Source organism: Pristiophorus japonicus, chromosome 18, assembly GCF_044704955.1.
Source record: "Pristiophorus japonicus isolate sPriJap1 chromosome 18, sPriJap1.hap1, whole genome shotgun sequence".
NCBI classification, from domain to species: Eukaryota; Metazoa; Chordata; class Chondrichthyes; family Pristiophoridae; genus Pristiophorus; species Pristiophorus japonicus.
In genome coordinates this window covers 21298120-21318993 of record NC_091994.1, presented here as the reverse complement: position 1 = coordinate 21318993, position 20874 = coordinate 21298120, and the positions used below count along the sequence as shown (strand labels likewise).

At 45.2% G+C, this 20874-nt stretch overlaps 1 protein-coding gene across 6 annotated transcripts in view; it reads right to left on the bottom strand.

The window, feature by feature from the left end:
• Positions 1 to 20874, bottom strand: part of sbno2b (strawberry notch homolog 2b) — a 184904-nt gene that overhangs the window by 101335 nt on the left and 62695 nt on the right. For 4 of the 6 annotated variants that reach the window (XM_070859729.1, XM_070859727.1, XM_070859728.1 and 1 more), the window contains one exon: positions 15059 to 15188. The exons of 1 other annotated variant lie outside the window; for it this stretch is intronic. In XM_070859729.1, coding sequence (XP_070715830.1) covers positions 15059 to 15188 — 130 coding nt within the window. Of the gene's footprint in view, positions 1 to 13266; positions 13327 to 15058; positions 15189 to 20874 lie in introns of those variants that run through there. One more of the 6 variants, XM_070859733.1, reaches the window with a different exon arrangement.

The following is a 20874-nucleotide window of genomic DNA, read 5'->3' as shown; positions in this document are numbered from 1 at the left end:
CCTTCTGAACTCCAACGAGTAAAGACCCAGTCTACTCAATCTAGCAATGGAGCAAACTAAATGCTGAGAATTTGAATTTCTAAAATACTCCGTTCTACACCAGTTGCTCAAAAAAATCAGGAGCAACTGAGGCCAAAACTTGGGCCCAGAATGACTGGCGAGAGAGGGAAGGTGAGCTCAAGTTCTCTGATGCTTCTCTGGAGGTGCTGCTGCCAGCCATAAGGGCCAGGAGGGATTTCCTATTCTGAAGTAGGAAGAAGAGGCCCAATACTCTCACCAAGAACGCATGGTTGGAGAGATTGGAAGAAGTGAGTAGCAGGAGCATTACTTAGAGGATGTGGATCCAGTGCCAGGAAATATTCAACGATCTTACTGGATCACGGAAGGCAAGTTCAGCTCCTCCTTTTCGAATCTCTTGCACTGCACCTGCTCACAGTCCCTTTGCTCCCTCCTCCACCATTCATATCAAACCCCAGCCCTGCATCATGTCCCTCACCACCAATCACAAGGGCACACTGTACTACCTCTCATCCTCACTCCTAACATTCTCATCTCCTGCTTCATCCCTTCATTGCTGCCACTCATGCCACCTTCTTCTCAATTGCTCAACCTGAACCTCCTCTTGTCACTCCTTCTCAATTCACACTCTAGCTACTTACTGCAGTCCCATGACTTTGCCACTCTCATACCATCTTCCTTCTTTCCCATCTCACCTTATACGCTACATCCGGAACCATCACATACCTTCACTGGCCACTCATAACTCTATCCTTCTCCTTTTGCACGAGAAGAGAGTAAGAGGGACAGGACTGTTGGAGGACCATGGCATTTTGTAACCCTTACCCAAGCAGAGCAAGTAGTACTGGAGATTAATGAGTACATGCAACACTGCCAGCATTTGAGATGGCAAAGATAGTGGATTCTCTGAGCAGGTGACTGTTTGTTACTTGTACTCCTTGATCGACTGCAAGCAACTGCACCTTCAGCCAGCTTCAAGACCTCAGCCAATATGGTCAAGCCTTTCATGCATTCCTATCTAGCTTCTCATTGTTACCCTAACTTTTATCCCTTCTTCCCTCTTAGTTTTTCTCATCACCAAAAACAGCCGCTACCTTTTACAGTAGAAGACATTCCTCGAGGATCAATTGTCATGTGCGGCATCCCTCCCAGTTATCAGTTCAGAGACTGGCACCCCATGTGGGGTTGATGTAGAGGGGCCTGCAGCTGATGAGTCACTCAGCACACGAGCAGGAACGGATAGTGGTGGCAGGGACAGCCCAGGTGACGACGTGCCAAAGTGCATCATCCTCTCCTAACTCTGCTCAACAGGATAGAGATCCAGCCATGAAAAAGAAAATGGATGAGGCAAATGAGGTTTTGGCAGGCCTGCTAAACACTTTGATAACTCTGGCAGGAAGGATGGAGGAGTTCACTTCCAATGTCTGTGGGGTGATGTCGCAGTGAATTTCAACTCTACAACCTACTCTGAACCATGTGATCAGGGACACGACAGCCAGGCCCTAACAGCAGGAATCTGCGTTAACATCCTTTGGTACTTTGATGCAAACTCAAATGGCTGTCCTACAGACAGTGGGCTCCAATGTCTGCTCCACCTTGGAGAAATTGGCAGACTGAATAAAATGGGGCTTTCAAAGCATCATCAACCTCCTACAGTCTGCTCTCCCATGGATCAGTAGGAATGATGAGCCACAGCTTCATGGGAGGGAGGTTGGCAAAGGGCAAATTTTAATGGTATAAAAATTCAGGATTAAGGAATTAGTGACAATGTGTGGCAGGGCTGTTAGTACAAGGGGGTTTGTTCCCAGTGCCGAGCTTTCAGTGCGACCCTTGCATCTCAGGCCACTAGATGTTCTGCAGGCCCTTCATGTCCTTCAGCGTGGTCTTCAAACTCCTCTTCCTCATCAGATCAAGACTCCTGTTGCCATTCTTACTCCTGCAACTCCATGTTATGAAGGATGCAGCGTGCCACAATGATTCACCAAACTCTAGCTGGGGAATATTGGAGGGAGCCCTCAGACCTGTCAAGGCTTCTAAATCTTAGCTTGAGGATCCCGATGGTCTGCTCAATGATGCATCTTGTGGTGACATGCCTGCTGTCGTATCTGTTCTGCTCAAAAATGTGGGATTTCAAAGGTGTGTCATCAGTCACAGTCGAAAATGGTAGCCCTTGTCCCCAAGCAGCCATCCTCTTAAGATTGGAACGGGTGGGGGGGGGGCGATATTGGAGTGTCTTAAAAAGAAAGCATTATGGCAGCTTTCAGGGTAGCAGGCATAGACTTGAATGAACCTCTTGTTGTGATCACATACATGCAGCACATTTATTGATTGAAACCCTTTCTGGCTAATAAAAGCTCCTGGTTAGTCTGGTGCTTCCCTGATGCCCTCAAAGCCAAAGGCGCTCTCATTCTGACTGTTTTGTTAACTCTAGACTTGACTATTCCAACCCACTCCTGGGGCCTCATATTTTCTACCCTGTGTAAATTTGAGGTCATCCAATACTCTGCTGCCCGTGTCCTTACTCGCATCAAGTCCCGTTCTCCCATCACCCCTGTGCTCGCTCAAGGTTAAGCAACTCCTCAATTTTAAAATTCTCTTGTTTTCAAATCCCTCCATGGCCTCGCCCCTCCCAATCTCTGTAATCTTTTTCAGCACTACAACCATCTTAGATAACTGCGCTCCTCCAATTCTGGCCTCTTGAACACCCTGATTTTAATCACTCATGCCTTCAGCTTGGACTTCCAAAAGGCTTTTGACAAGGTCCCACACAAGAAATTGGTGTGCAAAATTAAAGCACATGGTATTGGGGGTAATGTACTGATGTGGATAAAGAACTGGCTGGCAGACAGGAAGCAGAGAGTCAGGATAAACAGGTCCTTTTCAGAATGGCAGGCAGTGACTAGTGGGGTGCTGCAGGGCTCAGTGCTGGGACCCCAGCTCTTTACAATATACATCAATGATTTGGATGAAGGAATTGAGTGTAATATCACTAAGTTTGCAGATGACACTAAACTGGGTGGCAGTGTGAGCTGTGAGGAGGACGCTAAGAGGCTGCAGGGTGACTTGGACAGGTTAGGTGAGTGGGCAAATGCATGGCAGATGCAATATAATGTGGATAAATGTGAGGTTATCCACTTTGGGGGCAGAAATACGAAGGCAGAATATTATCTGAATGGCGGCAGATTAGGAAAAGGGGAGGTGCAACGAGATCTGGGTGTCATGGTACATCAGTCATTGAAAGTTGGCATGCAGGTACAGCAGGCGGTGAAGAAGGCCTTCATAGCTGGGGGATTTGAGTATAGGAGCAGGGAGGTCTTACTGCAGTTGTACAGGGCCTTGGTGAGGCCTCACCTGGAATATTGTGTTCAATTTTGGTCTCCAAATCTGAGGAAGGACGTTCTTGCTATTGAGGGAGTGCAGCGAAGGTTCACCAGACTGATTCCCGGGATGGCAGGATTGACATGAGGAGAGACTGGATCGACTGGGCCTTTATTCACTGGAGTTTAGAAGGATGAGAGGAGATCTCATAGAATCATATAAAATTCTGACGGGACTGGACAGGTTAGATGCAGGAAGAATGTTCCCGATGTTGGGGAAGTCCAGAACCAGAGAACACAGTCTAAGGATAAGGGGTAAGCCATTTAGGACCGAGATGAGGAGAAACTTCTGCACGCAGAGAGTTGTTAACCTGTGGAATTCCCTACCGCAGAGAGTTGTTGATGCCAGTTCGTTGGATATATTCAAGAGAGAGTTAGATATGGCCCTTACGGCAAAAGGGATCAAGGGGTATGAAGAGAAAGCAGGAAAGGGGTACTGAGGTGAATGATCAGCCATGATATTGAATGGTGGTGCAGGCTCGAAGGGCCAAATAGCCTACTCCTGCACCTATTGTCAATGTTTCTATATTTCAGCTGCCCAAGGCCCCAATCTTTGGAATTCCCTTCCTAAACCTCTTCACCTCTACCCTCTCTTTCCACCTTTAAGATACTCCTTAAAATCTACTGCTTCTGCCCTAATATCTCCTTATGTGGTCCAGTATCAATTTTGTTTGATAATGCTTCTGTGAAGCACCTTCGGACATTTTACTACATTAAAGCCTCTATATAAATACAAGTTGTTGCTTTCATCTGTCCCAAATAGTATCTGTCGCTGACCGTATAGTCTCGGCTGACTCTGGAAAATAGTCACATTTGTGGCCTGCCTGATGCACTGATTGAAATACCCATGAGATGTTCCCTGTGGCAGCTTAGAAGGATCTAAAGGCATAAAAGTTCAGGGCAGTGGTTACTTTTACTGCTACTGGTAAGCCATGGTCCTCCTGGTGGAGCAGACAACAGGACTTCTTTAGGAGGACACTGAGGTCACAGACAATGTCAGCCTGCTGAGGCACTGCTCATCCGACAGGTCCAGAAAAGTGATCCTTAGCCTGCATACCCTGTGAGGTGGGTAAAGCTCTTTCTTGCAAGCAGCCCCCTCACGCAGTCTTCTCTGAGGCCCTACTGCAGCTCCTGCTTCTTCATGAATCCTCTGCTGCTGCACTTACTGCTGCTCATCTTCTTCCTCCTCCTCCTCTTCCTTCACTCAGTAAAGTAGCTAAAGCAGCACCCGTGCTTAGTTATCCTGGCTGCAGTTGGGCACGGATCAATGTACCATGTAATTTCTTTTTTGGTGCGTGGCCCATTCAAATTTTCACGCAAGCACGGTTTCTCCCATGTAAAAGCCGATGAGAAGCCTGCATGGGACCTCCAGACCACTGTGCGGCCGCGTGGCTTAACTGAAATATTGGCAGGGATGCAGAAAAATGCATAGAAGTCCAACAAAAAGCACAACAACAACAGACCAAAATGATCAGTTACAGCACCTGCAACTAAGCTGAGTTGAGCTCATCTGATTCCAACTGCCTTACAAACTGTCCAATGTACTCTGTTTAGCATTGATAATGAAGGTATACGTAGACACAACCAGTTATCTATTTCTGTACATATTTGCCAAAATTCATGCACTTAAAAAGACAGAATGTGCCAGAGGCTTCACAACCAATGAATTACTTTTGAAGTCTAATCACTCGTATTGTAGGCAACAGCCAATTAATGCCACATCCAGCAATCTGTTTGTTTGGTGATGTTGATTCAGGGGTGAATGTTGGTCAGGACATTGAGAGAACGTCCTGCTTTCACAATTATTTCAACAAAGTCTCATCACTTTTATTCACTGTATTTTCAATTTATATATAAAGGTTCGTGTAGTTTTTCTTTTGTCCTTTCCTTGAATCTTTGAGCTATTCCGAGTTATACTTCCATGGCTACCAGCAGCCCTGCAGTGGCGATTCTTCATGTGCCACCATGCCACTCAACCACACCGCTGAGTCAGATCCTGACCAATGGCTAAGGGTCATTGGAAAGGGATCAGAAGTGGGAGCCCTGACTGATTTTCCCCTTTGGCAATGTAAGGCCAGTTGCAATGCCCTACTCCTTCCCCAGCTATGATCAACCAACTCAGCACAGAACAGAGAGTGAAGTTGGGACCCAATGGCATAATGTAAAATTGGTTGGTGCATTTCCCACTGAGCCACTGGGGAAATGCAAAAAAGGTCAAAAATAAAAAAAAATAATAAAAGTGCATCACTCTATGGGCTAGAAATTCCATTTTTGGCGAAAAAGGTATTTTTTTCCGCCAAAATTACCGCTATCGCTATGAGGCTGTAAATTCAAGGTTCATTTGTGCAGTGATAGAAATCGGCGTTGCACGAGGGTTCGCGGCACAAACCGCGATCCTCGCCAAATTTAGTCCGAGGCCGATACCGTTGCGAGTTGGGCCTAGGGAGGGTGGAAAAACACACAAAAATAAATCGGAAAAAAATTCACAAAACATGTACAAGACACTTATCTAGCGAATCGCTGCAAAAGAATTAAAAACTAAAAACTTTAACTTACCTTGTTTTGCAGGTCTCCATACTTACCACTGCTCCAAGGGCTGCAGCACAGCATTTTCCCTGGTGGTCTTTTTCACGCAAAATACGGGTGCGCTGTGAGCCAAATTTTTTGCAAAAGCATTATTTTGAGTCTTGCATGGCGCGCTCCTCTCCAGCGGCATTTGAAAAGCGACGCCGCAAAACATCTCCGAATTTTCCGCCGACCGGGTTTTCGCCAAAAAAGGTGAAATAGCGCCCAAAAACCCGGTAGCAAAATTGCTGCATTTCTAGCCGTAACAGTCTGCGGTGTCGAAATTCGGTACCGCCGTTTTTCGAGGAGGTGTCACTGCCTGAGTGTTGATTTTAGCGCTGGGCATTCAGCACAGCCGTTTAATTCAGTTTTTACGCCCAAAGATGAGAGGGCAGCACTAAAAAGTGGCATTGCACACTCATCCTCGAGCAGGAGCTCAGGAGGACGACTGCATTTCCCGACAGGAGGCTGTCGCCATGCTAGAAAAAAAATGCGAGGAAAAAAAAAAAGAACTAAAATTTCTCCGATCCACACACACTTCCCACTCTTCGGGCCCAAGTTTCCACATGATTGGCGCCTGATTTTTTAGGAGCAACTGGTGGAGAACGGACTATCTTGGAAATCGCAATTCTCCACATTTTTTTTTCTGCAGTTCTAGTCAGGTAGAACAGTTCTACTTTGGAACAGAATTTTTTCTTCAAAAGGGGGCGTGTCCGGCCACTGACGCCTGATTTGAAAGTTTCCACAGTGAAAACGCATTCCAAACTAAAGTAGAATGGAGCAAGTGAAGATTTTTGTAGAACTGTAAAAACCTGTTCTACACATTAAAAAATCAGGCGCAGGTTACAAATTAGGCGTCCAGAACGAGGTGGGGGGGGGGGGGGGAAGTGAAGTCATTAAATTCTATAATAAATCCTTATTTATACTTATACAAATATTATACAAATAAATCCAACCTGAATAAACATTTATAAGCAAAGAAAAGATTAAATAAACTATCTTCCTACCTGTGTGAAAGTGCTTCAGGCAGGCCTTTCGGGACCAAAGGCTGAACGGGCCGGCCCGAGACTTTGGGCAGGGCCCGTCCCCAGCACCAGATTTACAGGTAGGTGGCGTTGGGTTGGGTCGGGGAGGTTCGGTTCGGTTTGGGGGGGGGGGGGGGGCGGAAGAGAGAGAGGGGGGGAAGAGAGGGAGAGGGAGAGGGGGGGGAGAGAGAGAGAGAGGGGGGAGGGATTGGGAGGGAGAGAGAGAGAGAGAGAGAGAGAGAGAGAGAGAGAGAGAGAGAGGAGAGGGAGAGGGAGGGGGGGGAGGGAGAGAGGGGGGGAGGGAGATAGAGAGGGGGGGGAGGGAGAGAGGGAGCGAGAGAGAGAGAGGGAGAGAGAGGGAGGTCAGGTCGGATCCAGTCCGGGAGCGGGAGTCGGGTCGGGTCCAGTGAGGGGGGGGGGGGCCGGGTCGGGGGCGGGAGCGCGGGTTGGGTTGGGTCCAGTCGGAGGGGCGGGGAGCGCGGGTCGGGTCGGGTCGAGTCGGGTCGGCGGGGAGCGGGAACAGGAGCTCGGGTCGCGTCAGTCGGGGGCACGCGGGTGTCGGGTCTGGTCCGGAGGCGGGGCGGGGAGCGGGTGTCGGGTCTGGTCCGGAGGCAGTGGCGGGGGGAGCGGGTGTCGGGTCTGGTCCGGAGGCGGGGGGGGGGGGCGGGGAGCAGGAGCTGGCCGTGGGAGGAGCCTTATTCACGCAGCCCCAGTGAGGCCATTCAGCCAGGGCTAGGGGCTGCGTGCTTCGGGCCCCTCCCACACAGTTCGGCGCCTGGAGCTACTGCACTTGCGTGCCCACTGCAGCACGCATGTGCAGAGGTCCCGGCACTGTTTTCAGCGCAGGGACCTGGCTCCGCCCCCCCACAGCTCGTGCTGGCTGCGCCGAGGGCCAGAGGACCTGCAAGTAGGTGGAGAATACCGAGGATTTTTTTAGGCGCACTTTGTGGCGCGAAAAACGGGCGTCCAGGTTGGGACTGCGCCGTTCTAGGCGCGTGTGGAAACTTGGGCCCATAAAAACTAATGAAAACATGCAAAAATAAATAAAAAGAAAAACTTACCTTCCTTTCTAGGCAATTCCGCCCGAGATCCTCTCTATTATGACCACTTTTTTCAGGCTGTACGGCCGCCGCAAATGTCGCAACAGAGGCGTTGTACGCTGGATGACGTCACCACGCAGGTGGCGTTAGCCGGCGCAGCGTTCCCTTTTGGCGTCTCTACCAAAGAGCCGACTCAATTTAGGTCGAGGAGTTGACGCCGCGAGGCCGTTAGCCCCCCCGCACGTGATGTCAGGCGGTGTACAAAACCCAATTTCGACCCCGAATATCCTTGGTGCAATGATTTAAACCAAAAATTGGAAACACTGATGCTGAGATGCTACATAAAATGATTCTGTTATTTTATTAATTTGATCATGAAAACTTGAGGAACTTGCATTTCAGTTCTATCTCAATGCCATGGCACAATAGCGAGGAAACTAATTTCATGATAGTGGTAAAAGGGCTCTCTGTACTAGAATTCCAAATGTTAGTTGGGCCACCCAGGAGGGGAGAAACCTAAATCACAAAAACAATCAGCAATCACCTCACACAGCTTTAAAGGCCTTCCCTTGCTATTGATTGGATTGACACAAGGTATTGGGGAATGAGGAAAAACAAAATCTATAAAAAAAGCATATTATTTTACTTGTTGCTTAAATTCAAAATGATTGTACTTCAAAACACTTTCATGACATGTTTTTGTATGAAATGAATAACTAGGTCACAGTGACCAGTCAGAAGTAGATATGCTACACAAGTCTTAGTTAGAGGATTATGCCTTGCGCTTTCATTCTAATAATCAAACATGGTGCACATATTCAACATTTGGGTTTTCCAGTATCCAAATTCTAGTTTTCTTTTCACAAATTTAAGAAGAAACATTGTACTAAATTGTTCATCATTTCCTCTAAATGTAAGATATAAATGATAATGCTAAGTCCTTTGATTTTTTTTTCCGGCATAACAATTCAACATTCAAGAATCACAGCTGTTAGTACAATATCTATTTGCCGGCTGTCACAGCAATTTAACCACAAACTATATGTCACCTTTGAGCACTTGATTAATACTTTCAGTAGTCAAAAGTCACGCACAACACTTTCAGGTTCAAGGCATTTCATCTTTAACAGAATTGATCACATTAATATTTTGCATAATCAAGTCTATGAAAATAGATGAATCACTTGAAAATAATGCTTCTCCAATTGCAATCTGTGTAACGTATTTTCGTGGGAATTTGACTTTGACTGATGCAGAATTAGTTGATATAGAAAGGCTGAATGAAAAAACAGCGAATAGGAGCAAAATTATGTATTCTCTCGCCACAGATCCTGCCTGACGTGCTGAGTATTTCCAGCATTTTTATTTCAGATTTCCAGCATCCGCAGTATTTGGCTTTGGTATATAGTGAAAGCTTATTTTCACTGATTGCTAGAGTGATAACAAGGGAGGACACATTCATAAAAGGGGAGTTTAGACAGATTTTTTTTAAAGTAAAGGATTATTAGGAAATGAAACATTTTAACACAAATGGCTTTTAAAGCTGGTCAAAACTGACAGTTATGAGGAAGTTAATTAAACACTTGCACTGGCCTTCTTCTGCCTGGATTTTTTGTGGTTCTACAAGCATCCACAGTTCAGCTTTGGTGCAATTCAGATCATCTGTAATCTGAATTGTAACTGGAACTTCAGGATTACTCATATGATTCGACTCTTCGAAGCCAAAGTTCAAATGATCAGAAATCAGAACTTGGATGTATGCTACCGCAGAGAAACCAGACAGCTCATTTTCTATTGACTTGCAAATTATATTACTGCATTTGCAACAGCTGGGTTTAATTCCTCACTCCCTATTTACCCAACCCCCGCTTTACTCAGGCCAATCTGCTCCTGATGCAAGCACTAAACTGTGACTAATAGCAGAAAATACTAGAAATGCACATTAGGTGGTCAGCATTTGGGGAGATGTATGTTTTGAGTGTAATACTTCTTCAGGGCTAAAATGCAATTTTTTTTCTCTATCACTTAGCTGTGCATTTCCAGTACTTCATAATTTTAATTCTTTTTAGCTCTAGTAAGCTGTGATTCGCCCTTGCGCCTTGGGGTTGTGCCCTTGACTTGTGCAAAGTTATGAAGCAGCAGAGAACCAAGAACAGCTTCTATAAATGCCCAATAGTTTCTCCATTTTTTTTGGAGCAACTAGATTTTTTTTTGAGTATCTTAAAAATCGCAATTCTGCCATTTAAATTTGCTCCAGTGAAAGTGAGTTAGTTAGGTTTTTTTTTAGTTTAGTTTTCTTTTCCAAAAGGGGGCGCTACCAGCCACTTACACCGGTTTTGGCCATTTAGGCAAGTTTAGACAGCTAAAAGTTACCCAAACTAACTTAGGCCAACGTATGTGGCCATTTGTGGCCGCACAGAAAAACCTTGCAGTGAGTTAAGAAATCAACGAAGGTAGCCAGAGATTGGGGGGGGGGGGGGGGGGAATGAGAGGACCTTGCAAAGCACTAAACACCTTCACAACAACATTAAAGAAGCATAAGTACATTTAAAGCACCAAGCAAGAAGCAAAGCAATACATTTAAAGCACCAAGCACTAAACAAAGCACAAAAATAAGCATTCAATAACAAATAAAAAATACAAGGAAGCTGAGAGGACTTGCACCTAGCACCAAGACTTACAAAGCACTAAACAACTAGATTAAAAATGGATTGGTAGACTAGCAAATACATTATAGCAAGTCCTGTAAATAAGAATTTTCCGAAGGACATTTTGATGAGCAGGTTTATTCTATCCACTGAAGCACAGTGTGTTTTATTTCCTTGCAGAATATTTTTATATGGTATTCTTGTGCCAACAAAAGCACCTTTATCAAAAGGTTACAACAATGTTTTATATGACATTTAAACTATTTATTTTTTTAGAATTTTATACTCGAAATTTCTATTGTTTGTCTTGTTTGGTCTTTAGTTCCGGTGTGACAGGCTTTGCTGTTGGATGTGGCTTACATTACCTCTCCCAAGATCTAACAATAAAGCTTTGTTTTTTTAAATATTTGCTGTATATGAGCGGATACAGCTTCTGGTTTGTAATGTTAAAAAAAAAATGTTCATGGGGAGCGGAATTTCATTGATCCAGAGCAATTTCCAAAAGGCATTCAATAAGGTGCCACACAAAAGATTACTGCAGAAGATAGAGGTACGCGGAGTCAGAGGAAATGTATTAGCATGGATAGAGAATTGGCTGGCTAACAGAAAGCAGAGAGTCGGGATAAATGGGTCCTTTTCGGGTTGGAAATCGATGGTTAGTGGTGTGCCACAGGGATCGGTGCTGGGACCACAACTGTTTACAATATACATAGATGACCTGGAAGAGGGGACAGAGTGTAGTGTAACAAAATTTGCAGATGACACAAAGATTAGTGGGAAAGCGGGTTGTGTAGAGGACACAGAGAGGCTGCAAAGAGATTTAGATAGGTTAAGCGAATGGGCGAAGGTTTGGCAGATGGAATACAATGTCGGAAAGTGTGAGGTCATCCACCTTGGGGAAAAAAAACAGTAAAAAGGAATATTATTTGAATGGGGAGAAATTACAACATGCTGAGGTGCAGAGGGACCTGGGGGTCCTTGTGCATGAATCCCAAAAAGTTAGTTTGCAGGTGCAGCAGGTAATCAGGAAGGCGAATGGAATGTTGGCCTTCATTGCGAGAGAGATGGAGTACAAAAGCAGGGAGGTCCTGCTGCAACTGTATAGGGGTATTGGTGAGGCCGCACCTGGAGTACTGCGTGCAGTTTTGGTCACCTTACTTAAGGAAGGATATACTGGCTTTGGAGAGGGTACAGAGACGATTCACTAGACTGATTCCGGAGATGAGGGGGTTACCTTATGATGATAGATGGAGTAGACTGGGTCTTTACTCGTTGGAGTTCTGAAGGATGAGGGGTGATCTTATAGAAACATTTAAAATAATGAAAGGGATAGACAAGATAGAGGCAGAGAGGTTGTTTCCACTGGTAGGGGAGACTAGAACTAGGGGGCACAGCCTCAAAATATGGGGGAGCCAATTTAAAACCGAGTTGAGAAGGAATTTCTTCTCCCAGAGGGTTGTGAATCTGTGGAATTCTCTGCCCAAGGAAGCAGTTGAGGCTAGCTCATTGAATGTATTCAAGTCACAGATAGATAGATTTTTAACCAATAAGGGAATTAAGGGCTATGGGGAGCAGGCGGGTAAGTGGAGCTAAGTCCACGGCCAAATCAGCCATGATCTTGTTGAATGGCGGAGCAGGCTCGAGGGGCTAGATGGCCTACTCCTGTTCCTAATTCTTATGTTCTTATGTTCAATGTAACTTTTCTTCTTAAATGTGAAGCCGTTGAGATAGATTTACATATTTATGATCTAGATTAGTTTTATTCCCATTCCATTTTTAACTCTCATCAATTATCTGAAAATATTATAACCCAACATTATGACTTGCCTGATTTTGGGGTTTTATTTTGGACTGAGCATTTATGTTAGACAAAGTTATGCACATTCTACGTACTCTAGCAACTGTGTCAGAGGATTTCTGCCAGCATGCTGATAAAACACCTTAATGGCCAACCCTCAAGTCGTTTGCAATATGTCAACATAATTTAAATTTTACTTACAAATACAGATACTCTGGTAGCTAATCTGGCCTCCGATGAGGGAGCCCATTCGGCCAGGGCTAGGGGGTGGCGTGCTTCGGGCCCCTCCCACACAGCCTGCAGAGCACACGCAGAGATTGTGGGGGTGAGGAGCTACTGCATGTGCAGAGGTCCCGGCACTGTTTCAGTGCCCGCATCCCCACTGCTTGTGCTGCACCACGCCAAGGCCTGCTACGTTTCAAGAAGCGGGGAGAATTCCTAGGTAAGTTTTCGGTGCCGATTTTAGTGTAGAACGTCTGAGGTGCGCCATTTTAACCGGGGGGGGGCAAACTTCGGCCCAATAAAACCAAACAGGAGAGACCAACAGCAATAACTGAACAACTGCCTGAAATATTACTACTGAAGCATTCTTACCTTGCACTTATTTAAACATATTCATCCTGAAACAGATTTTTGTACTAACATTCAGAAGAATATGAACACGCCAAAATTCAGACACCTATAATCAACTTCTTCATTATGAAAACAGACTAGGATTACAATTTACTGCTTCAAAACATAGCGAGAGAATGATTAACTCATATACTTGTTAAATTTATAAGCTTATTCCCTCACCACTTGATGCAGGCCAAGTATGGCAAGCCAAGTATGTCCTTCAGGACTCAGCCAGCTCTGTCAGCGGTAGACATCCCGAGTACATTCTGTGCCCTTGCTTCCCTCAAAAGTTTATGCAAGTGATGGAGAAGTATTGATTTAAAGGGACCGCACACTGAAATAAACAGGCCACACACAACAAAGCCAGTTTAGAGGGATAATTGGCAATAGATGATTCATTTGACATTGTTTGACCTGAAGCCATGAGACTTCATGGGATCTAGAGTCAATGCTGATGCCTCCCACCTAGCGTAGACCACCGTGTTGCACCTCTGGTGGTTCTTTCCTCCCGGTGAGACAGTTCTTCTAACTTGGGCACCACTCCCAAATGTGAGCGAGGAGGAGTCTGGGTTGACTGGGCTGCTGCCTAAGTCTTCTTTTGATACAATGCCTGCGTCATTGCTGACAGGTCTGTCCAATTTTTTCCTTAGTTTTGAACTTGGTAGTGATTCTTTACAGCGATGAAATTTAATGCAGAAAAGTGCGAAGTGATACATTTTGGTAGAAAGAATGAGGAGAGGAAATATAAACTAAAGAGTACAATCCTAAAGGGGGTGCATGAATTGAGACCTAGGGGCATATGTGCACAAATCTTTGAAGGTGGCAGGGCAGGTTGAGAAAGCAGTTAAAAAAGCTTATGGGATCCTGGGCATCATCAAGTGAGGTACAGGTATAGAGTACAAAAGCATTGAAATTATGATGAACCTGTATAAAACATTGGTTCCACCTCAACTGGAGTATTGTGTCCAATTCTGGGCACTAAACTTTAAGAAGAATGTGAAGTCCTTGGGAGAGGGTGCAGAAAAAATTGACGAGAATGATTCCAGGGACGAGGGACTTCAGTTACGTGGATAGACTGGAAAAGCTGAGGTTGTTCTCCTTAGAGCAGAGAAGGTTGAGAAGAGATTTGATGGAGGTGTTCAAAATCATGAGGACTCTGGACAGAATAGATAAGAGAGAAACTGTGCCCACTGGCGAAAGAATCAAGACACAGATTTAAGATGATTGGCAAAAGAACCAAAGGTGACAAAGAAAAAACTTTCTTACACAGTGACTGGTTAGGATCTGGAATGCACTGCCTGAAAGGGTGATGGAGGAAGATTCAATCACTGCTTTCAAAAGTGAGTTGAATAAGTATTTGAAAGATAAACATTTGCAGGGCTACAGGGAAAAAGCGGGGGAGTGGGACTAGCTGAGGTGCTCTTGCAGATTGCCGGCATGGGCTTGACGGACCAAATGGCCGCCTTCCATGCTGTAACCATTCTATGATTCTATGATTAATGAACCAGTTGTGTCTTTATAACAAACTAGAAGTTTTCACGGTTATATTTCTGGTCTAAGCCAATAAATTACCAGATTTAACAACTTCTCATGGTAGAATTTAACTCATGACATCCAGGTTCCTAGTCCACTACCATAACTGCTATACTACCATACCAAAACCTTTCCCATTTGAAGGCAGCAGCAAATTTAGCATGTGGTAAATGCATTATTACTGATTGCAGCATTTTCCTATTGTGGTAGCAAACATGAAATTGAATTATGTAAATGTTCAAATTCTAGCCCATCTTTTTAAAACACAACATACAAGAACACAGGTTCTTTATTATATTTTAAACCACAGCCAGTTCACTTTTGTGGCATATATAAATAATTCAAAGTATTAAACTGCAAAAGTGTAACTTTTTCCAAATGACCACCATCCTCAGTCCATGTGAGACAAACACAGACATACATAGAAAGGATTACAGACCTGTAATTGTTTGCCATTTCTATGCTGGAACATAGACAAATTTAGTGGTTCCAAACTTGGCTCCTCAAAGTTTTGACCATTGATGGGTAAAGCATTTGAAAATGGTTCATTTGGTGAACTAAAAAACTGCCTGCAATGACAAAACAAAATGATTTCTTTAAAAATACATGATACAATATATGTTCACCCTGTTGCTACTTTTATTTTAAAACTGAAAATGACTCTATGTAATATCACTACAAATGACGAAGTGTCTTTGTACAACTATACACAAAAGTGCAGCAAAATGCAAGTGACCTGTCCAGACACATTACAAGTTTAAGTTTCAGATTTTGATACAAATATTGAAAAATAAGCCATTTTGTTTCGACTGAGACCAGCTGCAGTTACTTTACACTACTGCCTACAGGACAATGATTTTCTATTAACAAATAATGGCACTATCAATTGCATTCCTGCTTGACAAAAGACTGCAATAGGAAAGTACTTCAAATTCATTACACTGGCATGAATATGGCAACCTGACATTTATTTGGTAACCTCACTGTGAAAGGTCACAAATTATAGCACCATTCATGGGAATACCAAGTTGGTGGAGGACGTGGTATGCTTCTGAGTTTGAGAAGCACGTAAGGATAAAGCTAACACTTCACGTACAGGCAGCTATGAACTGTAAACAGTTTTAACAAAGACCTTTCTCACCACACTGCACAGATCCAATATCTGCTGCTGTATGAACTTTCCACAGGTTTGGGCTTGTTTCTAAGGCAAGTGGTGGAACAACAGTAGCACCAATAACTTCCATTTATATAATGTCTTTAACGCAGAAAGGGCACTTCATGAAGTGTGTCAAAAACAGATACCAAACCAAAGGCAGAACGATTAAGAGAGGTGACAAAAAGCTTGGTCAAATATGGATTTTGAGCAAGGTCTTAAAGGTGACGAGGGAGAGGTGCTCATGGAGAGAATTCCAAAGAGTGGGACCAAGGCATTGAAGGCATGGCTGCCAATGGTTGAGCAAATGAAGAGGGGGAGAAAAATAAGGATTGTAGTCAGAGGAATGGAACATTTGGTGGTTATGGGAGGTGAGGGGGAGGGTTGTAGGGCTGCAAGAGGTTACAGAGATAGAGAGGGTGAGGCTATGGAATGATTTAAAGACCAGAACAAAAAAAATAAAACTGAGGCTATGGGAACCAATGGACAATGTCAGTCAGGGAGAGTGAAGTGACAGGCATGGGGACCTTGTGGGATTTTTAGATGAGTTGGAGTTTATGTAAGATGGGAAACCAGCCCTCCAAAGTATTGGAGCAATTGAATCTGGCGGCGAAGAAGACGAGTATAGAATTGCAGCAATGGATGAAATGAGGAAGGGACGGTGGCGACAGTGCAAAAGTGATCGAGGTAGACAGTCTTTGCGATGGAGGATGTAGCGTTGCCAACTCATTTCCGGCTTGAACAGGACACTGAGTTTGTGAATAGTATGATTCAACCTGAGCCTAGAAGGAGGTGTAAACATTGGCGAGGGAATGGAGTTTGTGGTGAGGGCCGAAGATGATGGCTTTGATCTTCACAATGTTTAGCTGGGGGAAGTTAACCAGTCTGTCAGCACAGAGGCAGTGGAGGAATGGAGAGAGGAGAGTTCCATACAAGTTCCCAAATGACAGGGGGAGTCAACTCTGTTAAAAAGGCTTTTTCAAGTTTCTACCTTCTCCGGTTCAATATGCTCCATTTGGTTAAGCTTTATCACAGGAACTAATCCTGCCTACAAACACTCTCCTAGCAACAATAAACAAATATTTAAAACAATCCCTCACCTTCATAAGTTGCAATATATCTAGCACTGCCTAGCAACAACATTAGTAATTATCAAGTTATTTCTGATAAATGCAAACTGGTCACTGCTTATCTACACTGTATGAACTCCTACTGTACTGACACCAGCAAGATACAATGGCAACGTTTCTTCTATTCTGACAGGCTCAGTTAAGTTGAAGTTATATTTAATATTTAAAACATGAATATGCTTTTAAAAAAATGGCTGCAGCAGGCCATCTGACTAATAATATACATATTAATTATTTTGAATACAGCATGTACAATCAATAATGATTGTCTAAGCTAAGTAAATTACTGCCATATTTGCTTCGACTGTCTCACTTACATAAGATGCTGGTATTTCATTTTCATTCCTCTACCGGAAAAATCACTTCAAAATGCCACCAGTCTGGTCACATTGTATGCTACAGAATATCATGACAATATAAAATCAATCATGACTAAGAGTGCTTCTCAGAAATGGATCTATAATTACTGTATTCATGTCTTTATCTAAAACTACGGAGCTTTTGGGAAAAAAAACAAATTATCCAGCCAAAATGACAACTGCTGGGAATACTGTTACATTCATCTAAACCCCTACAGCAAAAGATCTTTGAGAAATGCTGCATGTGTTGGTTAGCAAATGTGGCTTTAATTTTATCTGGATGGCAATATTGAATCAAAACAACAGGGTAAAATTAAATTAGTCTTTACTCATGAAAAATGAGAGTAAGACCATCAATGTATGAACTTGCGATATGTTCTATAGCTGGAATTAGAAAATCCATACACATTTTTTGCTTGACAGTCACTTTTTTACATCCTCACCCCTTGCAGAGTGCCTGACATTAGTTTTTGGCAGGACAGACAAGGCCATAGACTCCAGGACAGTCAATGCTATTCATTGTCAGTAGGAAGTGGTGTAAAATGATAACGCAAAAAGACAAAGTGGACAGATTGTTTCTGCCTGACACTTTATCTAATGACCTGGAGGAGAATCAATAAAACAATATAGCCTGGTGATGCAGCACTTCGATTACTGATTTGCTGGTCAGATCAGTTGCACCTCTGAATCCCCAGCTCGCTCATCTGGGACAGAACCTAACTTCATCACAAGAATAGATGGAGAATCAGAGAGGAAATCAACCCCTTCTATAAGCCAACGCTGAAATTACGGCAGGGAAATTCCTCCGTCCTGCTCCTGCTCTGCCAGCGTTACTTCGCGTGTGACGCCGGTGGAGCGGGAGCACCGCCGAGGAATTTCCTGGCCTCTGTGGTTAGATGGCGGGAAACAAATCGTTTGACCTCCTCTCAGTCCACGGCAATTGTCTGATGCTGGAGAATCCTGAAGGCGAGGGAGAGGAATAACTGAAAAAAGGGAGAAAAAAATTTAAAGTAATAAAGAACCGATGAAACTCAACCATGTTAAGTGAGTTTGTGTGGCAGGCATCTGGGGAATTCAAAAACATAACACTTCTGGGTTGAGTAATAAGCTTGCAACCATTTAAGCTGGCAGACCACTCATCCTGTATGGCCTGGGATTTCCTGTGCCCAAACAGAAGCGTAATCGAGGCACAATAAGGACCGGCTGGTCGCTGGTGGCAATGCAGATGAGTAGTTTGGGTTCTGGAGCATATTAGTAATGTTTGCTGTTGGTTGTTTTTCTAGATTGGTAACTGCTTTGCACCTCCTCTTGTGGAGGGACCCTATTTTCTCAAGGTCATTAAAAATGATTGGCTTTCTTTCTCTTTTTGTATATGTTTTAAGAATGTTCAGCTGTGACTTGGGTGCTTTATACAATATGTGACAGATCCTTTCCAATTAGCTCCCATGCTGAGATGCAGGATTTGAAATTTGAATAGCTGTAGAATACAACATTTTGCAGCTACTTGATGCCCATTTTACTTTACCTTATAGATTATTACAGCCTACAACAAAATATTACTTTACAGAAAAGGAGGTTTTGCCATAAAAAGTAACTGTCTTTGCTTGACTAGCGCAGAGCTTGGGTTAACTTCAAAATACAGGGTCCAAGTTTCGAACTGCGCCATTTCCCGGACGCCCGTTTTTCGCGCCAGAAAGTGCGCCTAAAAAAAACATACCTATTCTTCGGCTCCCTGCAGGCCCTCCGGAGCTGGGCGCGGCACAGCACGAGCTGTAGGAGGCGGAGCCAGGTCCCTGCGCTGAAAACAGTGCCGGGACCTCTGCACATGCGCGCTACAGTGGGCGCGCATGTGCAGTAGCTCCAGGCGCCCAAAACTGTGAGAGGGGCCCGAAGCACGCAGCCCCTAGCCCTGGCCAAACGGCCTCACTGGGGCAGCGTGGATAAGGCTCCTCTCACCCGACCCGCGACTCGCCCCCCTGCCCCCCCCCCCCCGGACCTCCGCGACTCCCCCCCGAGACCCGACGCCACCTACCTGTAAATCCGAAGTCTTGGGCCCGGCCGTTCAGCCGCCTTCTCTCCCTTTCCCCGCACCCCCTCCCTCCCTTCCCCCCCCACATCTCTCCTTTCCTCCCTCCCTCCTCCCTCCCCTCCCTCCCTCCCTCCTCTCTCCCCTCCCTCCCTCCTCTCTCCCCTCCCTCCCTCCTCTCCCCCTTCCCCCCTCCCTCTCTCCTTCCCTCCCTCCCTTCTCTCGCCTTCCCTCCCTCCCTCCTCTCGCCTTCCCTCCCTCCCCCCTCCTCTCGCCTTCCCTCCCTCCCCCCTCCTCTCGCCTTCCCTCCCTCCCCCCTCCTCTCGTCTTCCCTCCCTCCCCCCCTCCTCTCGCCTTCCCTCCCTCCCCTCGCCTTCCCTCCCTCCCTCCTCTCACCTTCCCTCCCTCCCTCCTCTCGCCTTCCTTCCCCGCTCCTTCCCTCCTCTCCTTCCCTCCCTCCCTCCTCTCTCCCTCTCCTCCTCCCCCCTTCGCCTCGCCCCTCCCCCCCTTCTCCTCGCTCCTCCTCTCCTCCTCCTCGCCTCTCCTCTCCTCCTCCCAACCCCCCACCTCCTCCCCCTCCCCCCCACCCCACCCTCCTCCTCCTCCCCCCACCTCCTCCCCCTCCTCCTCCCCCCACCTCCTCCCCCTCCCCCCCACCCCACCCTCCTCCTCCTCCCCCCACCCCACCCTCCTCCTCCCCCCCACCCTCCTCCTCCTCCCCCCCTCCACCCTCCCCCCCTCCCCACCCTCCTCCTCCCCCCCTCCCCACCCTCCTCCTCCCCCCCTCCCCACCCTCCTCCTCCCCCCCTCCCCACCCTTCTCCTCCCCTCCTCCCCCCCTCCCCACCCTCCTCCTCCCCCCCTCCCCCCACCCACCTTCTCCCCCTCCACCCCCCTTCTCCCCCTCCCTCCCCACTCCCTTCTCGCCCCCCCACCCCCTTCTCCCCGGTGCTGCAGTCGGTAAGTAGAAATTTTTTTATTTATTGATTTTTAAATTTTTTTTTATTTTTTATTAATTTTTTTTGATTGATTTATTGGTTGATTTATTGATATTTTTATCATTTATTATTGATGATGGCTCTTTATTTGTAAAACTGAAGTGTTTAATGTTTGTAAACTTCCCTTTAAACCCCCCTCCCCCCCCCATTCCCTAATTTGTAACCTACGCCTGATTTTCTAAAGTGTAGACAAGGTTTTTTCGAATGTACAAAAATCTTCACTTACTCCATTCTAAGTTAGTTTGGATTAAGTTTTCACTGCCTAAACTTTGAAAACAGCTCAGAGCACTTGGGAAAATGTCGAAAAGTTGAGAGATATAATTTCCAAAACAATCATCTATTTATTATTTTAATTAAAATAGCGTCTTAGTACCATATTAAATTTAGCCTTTTGTATTTTGATCTGTATTTTCTATAGTATTGATTAACATAAACAATCTGGATTCCAACACTCCACTATCTCCAGGTTACAAGTTTGTTTCTGAAAATTCTGATGCATTAATTTATGTAAATTAGCTGCAGTTCAACTAAGCTGGTTATGTTTCTATGCTCAGCATTAAAGTTGTGCAAATACTTATTAACTTATTACT